The sequence below is a fragment of the Pinus tabuliformis genome, chromosome 2_2, assembly GCF_031772625.1.
Source record: "Pinus tabuliformis cultivar Carrire ecotype Pingquan chromosome 2_2, CPIR1, whole genome shotgun sequence".
Lineage (NCBI taxonomy): Eukaryota > Viridiplantae > Streptophyta > Pinopsida > Pinales > Pinaceae > Pinus > Pinus tabuliformis.
In genome coordinates, this window is record NC_142300.1 from 853,886,441 (window position 1) to 853,892,264 (window position 5,824).

At 34.7% G+C, this 5,824-nt stretch overlaps 1 protein-coding gene across 3 annotated transcripts; it reads left to right on the top strand.

Annotated features, from left to right (window-relative positions):
• The first annotated feature begins 510 nt into the window (after positions 1-510).
• Positions 511-4,070, top strand: LOC149195651 (serine/arginine-rich SC35-like splicing factor SCL33). Of its 3 annotated transcripts, none has more exons than XM_089405385.1 (8): positions 511-705; positions 815-974; positions 1,733-1,810; positions 2,592-2,750; positions 2,886-2,926; positions 3,020-3,089; positions 3,266-3,469; positions 3,568-4,070. In XM_089405385.1, exons 2-8 carry the CDS (start codon positions 823-825, stop codon positions 3,578-3,580), a joined length of 717 nt encoding a protein of 238 aa, XP_089261511.1. In that variant the 5' UTR covers positions 511-705; positions 815-822; the 3' UTR covers positions 3,581-4,070. The 3 variants fall into 3 exon arrangements, with proteins under 3 accessions (XP_089261511.1, XP_089261513.1, XP_089261512.1); XM_089405387.1 differs by lacking the exon at positions 511-705 and adding an exon at positions 2,217-2,391 and having other exon boundaries at positions 915-974; XM_089405386.1 differs by lacking the exon at positions 511-705 and adding an exon at positions 2,210-2,391 and having other exon boundaries at positions 917-974.
• Positions 4,071-5,824: the final 1,754 nt, after the last annotated feature.

Below are 5,824 nucleotides of genomic sequence, written 5' to 3' on the forward strand. Positions count from 1 at the left end.
ATATGGTATAGCACTTATTTATATGATATTTTTTTAATTAATCAATTTAATTAAAAAAACTAAAAATAAATTAAATTAAAATTCTAGAAACGAAATAAAAACAATTTTTTACTCCAAAATTAAAAAAATATTTCAACCCTAACCATACACACTATTTTTTTTTTTTTTTTCCTTTTTCATTATAACCTAAGTTAACTAGAGTTATTTCAACCCTAACCATACACACTAAATTTTTTATTTTTTATTTATTTAAATTTTTTTTTTTCTTTCATTTTTCATTATAACCTAAGTTATCTATAGTTAAATCATATGTCTTCTACCAACATCTAACCTTATAATCAAAGTTATCTATAGTGAAATCATATGACTTAACCTTAATAAATATTATAGTGGTCCCAATTTAAAGTCTTACCCAAGAAACATTTGTTAGGGTAATTGTCGGTCACTTATGAACACGTGCTTTTTTCTATTACTATGTTATGTATTTATACTTCAAAAGGATATGCTCATGTGTATCAATCTCGTTCTCAAAAGGTAAACTAGGGAAGCTTCTGGAACGAACCCCAGATTTCAAAAGGGTCTCTCAAACCCTCGCAAAAGCAGTAGTCTGGGTTGCATCGAGCGTCTTTTCTGCATATCCTCTCTATCTTCTCTTGATTTAAGTAGCCCTCTCTCCGAATATCCTCCAGGAACTACTATTTGCAGGTGAGTGCGATCGATTTCCCTGTCGTTTCAGCTCTCGATTTTGATAAAGTTAATCTTAGACTGATGCACGTTCTCCTAAAGTTTTGATCGAATTTGGGAATATTTTCAGTGTGAAGAATGGGGCACAGAAGCCCGAGTTATAGCCCTCCGCCGAGGAGAGGATATTACCGTAGAAGAAGCCCTAGCCCTAGTCCTAGAGGTCGTTACGGCGGGCGGTCGAGGGCCGGTCCTACAAGCCTATTGGTTCGCAATCTTCGGCTGGATTGCAGGTATTTTTTCTCTTGAAAATTTTACTCATGTTCTAAGATTTTAACTAGGTTTCAAGGTAAATCAGACCAATTTGTTCTCCACAGATTGCAATGTTTTGTTTTGTTCTCCACAGTAATATGGTCAGTTTTTGAACCCTTTCTGAAAAATATTTGGCATTCGGAAATGAAGATAGGTTCTAATTCTGGCTTGACAAAATGCTAGACAATTGTTTCCCCTCGATATTGTAGGTGCAGATGTAATTCCGTGCTTGTTTTTTATTTTTGTTTTTAATACATTGGGGACTGCCTCGGTAAAATACCGGAGGGGCTATATTGGACTGAACAGTTTATTTTATTTATTATTTTCCTTAAATCTTTTGCTATCACACTTCATTTCTTTTGGTTTGTGTTGTCTGTAAATTTGGGTTATGTGGTATATCAATTGAGTTTCAGTTATTTACTAGATCTAGTTTTAGAGTTGCATCATCTATCGGTGATATTTGAAGGGATCGAATGCTATTGTCGTGGTCAAAGATACGGGATTTATTTTGAGGTTCTTGAGAGCTTCTATGTTCATAGTATACAATTTTTTGCAGATTTCTTCTTCTCTATTGAACAATGACTTTCTTTTTGTCTGTTAATGTTTTGCATTTTTTTTTCATATAGTTCTGAGGCTTGGAAGCAGATCACTAATTTATGGTTTATTATGGGGCGATACAAGAAACAAGAAGTGCATGTCTAGTTGTCTTGATTGTTTTCTTGATCTTAATTTTTTGTAGGCCGGATGACCTTCGAGGCCCATTTAGGGAGTTTGGACGCATCAAAGACATTTATCTCCCAAGAGACTTTCATACAGGGTAAGTTAGCATCACCGGTGTTTTTTCTCTATCATATTATCTCTCATATTATTATAAAGGATGACATTCACAGTCAGAAAGTATATGTTTGCAAAATTTATAGTGGAGTCGAGATTCAGTTTCTTATTATTGTGCTAGAAATTCAAGTCTATGCTATTTATGAACTGAATCAATAATAGTTAACACGATTACAACCTATCAACTATAAAATGCATAGTGTGCAACATTGCGTATAATATGGCAGGTTTGGGATGTGCAACTGGTGATGTTTTATTTATTCTTGATTGATGGTTTTCGGTTAATAATAAAACTTTAGCAAGCAACGATGTGCAGTTATTTTGGGTAGCAAAAATACTTACAAACTTTTTGCATGCCGTTTAACAAGTTGACTTCTGTAAGGTTGTAGAGGAAGGCTTATCTTAGTTTTATTCAAGAGAAGACTGTTTTATTCAAGAGAAGACTGTTGAATGAAGATAACTGATGGTGAGAAGACAAGAATAGAAGAGAAGAGAAGACTCGAACCAAAGTTGAAGTTTGAATCATGTAACTGATATGGTGTTCAATAATAACCTTTTGAGAAGGTTAGCTGCTAACAGTTGTGCACCGAGTCTCTCACCAGACATTTCTGGTGCATGTGTGTTATGCTTTTTGTGGAGAATTTGAAGGGATCTCAAGACTCTACAAGTTACTTTCAACGATGTCTTACATTCTTTAGTATGGCATTTATGGTTATTTTATTTTAGTTCGACTCTGCTAATTGATTATTTGCTGTCATATGCAGAGAGCCTCGTGGTTTTGGTTTTGTGCAGTATTTTGATCCTGAAGAGGCAGCAGAAGCAAAATATCATATGGATAGACAGGTTCTTCTTGGGCGAAAGATTGCTGTTTTATTTGCTGAAGAGAGTAGGAAGAAGCCAGAGGAAATGCGGAGCAGGCAGAGGTAGGAGCCAAATATTCAGAAGATATATAAATGTCCTAATAATTAGAGATTTCTCCTTTTTAGAAGTTGTTGTATAAGCTCCTGCTATAAAAGATATATGGCTTTTGACTGAATTTTGAATCCATGGAATTACAGGGGCGGGATTGGATATGGTCGCCATCGTTCCCCATATTATGGTAAAGCATTGAAAATTCACCATATTGATTACATTGATTACATTCTCAGGATCTATCAAGTTGTTGAGTTGAGACAATATTTCTATTTTGCAGAACGATCTCGTTCGCGCTCTCATTCTCGTTCTCGTGACCGCTCGGTATCTCCAAGAAGACGCCATTCAAGGTAGAATTTGGTTAATAGAAGTTAGCTGTTCGTGTGTTGCATTTGGGACAGCATTTACCAAGACATAGAGATAAACTATAGGGTCCATTTCAAAAAACTTGAGCTTTTTTCATGGATTTCTTGTTGTGCTGAAGAAATAATTTCCGTCGTTTGTTATTGGTTTGTTGGTCATGCAGGTCATATTCTTCAAATGAGAAAAGGCATCGCGATGACTCCTATTCTCACTCTTCTGTATCTAGGTCTCCCAGTCCAAGACGATCTTCAAGATCCCGTTCATATTCAAGAAGCAGGTCGCCATCTTACAGTAGGTCCTACTCTCAGTCATCAGATAGGCATGGAAGATATGTTTCTTCCTCTCGGAGACGTCGAGAGCGATCAAGGTAATATGCTTTTGGTAGTTGTGTCATCTGATATTTCAGATGGTGCACCTGTGTTTCTTGTGTTAATGCTGATATTGAATGTTACATTGAATTTTCAGATCGTTCGATTGAAGATCCTGACAAGGAAGTGGAAGAAAATATTTCATTTCTACCTACAGGGATCAGGATTTTTTGTGCAATCTGTGACGTTTATATTTCCTGGTTTTGAACCTGTTTTAGTATCTGTTCAGCTAAATATAGTCTTAATGTGCAACATTTGCACTTTGGGTAAAAGGAGAATTATCATGCATATTTGTCGATTTCTAGGTTTTCCTAAGGATCGAGTCGGATGTTATGTTAATAGTTGAATCGACACTGCAAATAGTTTTTAAACCAGTTAGAAATTGAGTTGGCTTCAGTTGTTGAAATTGCTGCAGATGGTTTGCATCGTATTTTAGGAAAAACTAGCAACAGAGATACCTACCATGGCCTTTCGGTATGAATGGTTCCTTCTTTAACATGTCCAACTCTTTTTCATAAGTTGGTGCATTTTTTTGTCAACATTTGGGCGCGTTTACGAATGCCCGGCAAATTTATTTTTGATAAATAGCATCTATCAAGATATGGCATGTGTTTTAAGATGGTGTAGTTCCTCAAACGAATCGTGTTTCTTTTTGCCTAGATAACAACAACATTACCATTGAAATAGTAGGCGCCAAAACAGAAATGGGTGGTCCCTTAACATATCAAGCTCTTATGTATAGGCTGTTGCAGTCTTTGTCAAGATTTGGACACGGTTTAGAATGTTGCACACTGTATTTTATCTAGCATTTGTTGCCGACATGTTATGTGATGTATCGTCGTATCCTCATTATATCAAACTAGAACTTCATCTTAATAATCTGGAAAAAGTTGAAAAAATGATCAGTAATAATGATATAACGATTTGTTTCCACTTGATTGCTAAAATCCTTGTACTTACCTTAAAATATGGTATCACTGGATCTACATTTCCGATATCATTAACCCAGTAAGCTTTTATTTTAGGTAGGATACATATGTAATAACCATTGTGGACACGTTTGATGCCGTTACACATGCAAATTTTGTGCATATTCAATATGGCCCATATGATGGATGTTTCACTGGTTGTTATTTTGTAAACATTTTGTTATTTGGCTTGCTAAATTTATTTGTTAAATCTTGATTTGTTTTGAAATTTGAACTTTAACCCCATTGTCCACCATTCGAAAGGTAACATGTATTGTATCATTGTTCTCCAAAATGTGACCACATAAACCATCTATTTGCTTATGCGCATGCCTAATGTACAGTCACATTTGTTCGAGGTTGCTTATGCCTAATGTACAATCACATTTGTTCGAAGTTGATATGTCTTGATTAACACTTGTTTGAAAAGTTCTTGCCAATTATTATAAGTTTGGTAACTCTTGTGACTATCATAATAAGAGAGTTTGTGGATCTCGTAAACATCCTTAAATATTTTTACGGAATAAATCAACTACACCAATTGCGATGCTCGTAGTTTAGTATTTGCTAACATTCTCAAAAGTTTGGGTTGAAATCATGAAGTTCAATGTTAGTGGAGGTAGAGCTAGTTATTATGTTTATGGATATAGATTCCCACTTTTGGGTGGGAAATAAGGTTAGAATTTAGTGATAAATTGCTTAAAACTAGTTGAGAGAGCAACATGTGCATGTTGAGTCTATGTTGCTATGCTTTTTAGTTTTTGCCGACATTCTCAAAAGTTTGGGTTGAAATCATGAAATCCATGATTAGTGGAGGTAGAGCTAGTTATTAAGGTCATGGATATAGCTTCCCACTTTTGGGTGCTAAATATGGTTGGAGAATTTAGTGATAAATTGCTCAACATTAGACTTAAGCTTCCATAAAATCTATAGAAAGACAATTTGACAAGTCAAAAAAATCAAATCTATATAAAGGCAATTTGATAAATTGAAAGAAATCCCAACTAGTTGACAATTTGATAAGTTTAAAAGAATCAAATCGATAGAAAGACAATTTGATAAATTAAAAGAAATCCCAACTAGTTGAGAGAGCAACATGTGCATGTTAAGTCTATGTAATAAGGGGAGATCTATGAATAAAATTGATGTGACTTTTTAATGGGGATAAAACCATTGGTGAGGCATTTCATTAGGAATGTTTCATTGATATTGAACAAGAGGGTGGATACTATATATAATTTGTGAGGTTATGTAATGAAGTAGGGTTGATACTATATATAATTTGTGAGGTTATGTAATGAAGTAGGCTAATTGACTAATATGTAATTTGTGAGGTTATGTATCCAAGTAGGGCTAATTGACTAATATGTGTAATTTTTGAGGTTA

Excerpts from the sequence above, each read along its gene's own strand:
- LOC149195651 (XM_089405385.1), top strand. The coding sequence starts at position 823 with ATGGGGCACAGAAGCCCGAGTTATAGCCCTCCGCCGAGGAGAGGATAT. Across the intron at positions 975-1,732 it reads AATCTTCGGCTGGATTGCAG|GCCGGATGACCTTCGAGGCC; the intron begins GTATTTTTTCTC and ends AATTTTTTGTAG. Across the intron at positions 2,927-3,019 it reads CCATCGTTCCCCATATTATG|AACGATCTCGTTCGCGCTCT; the intron begins GTAAAGCATTGA and ends TCTATTTTGCAG.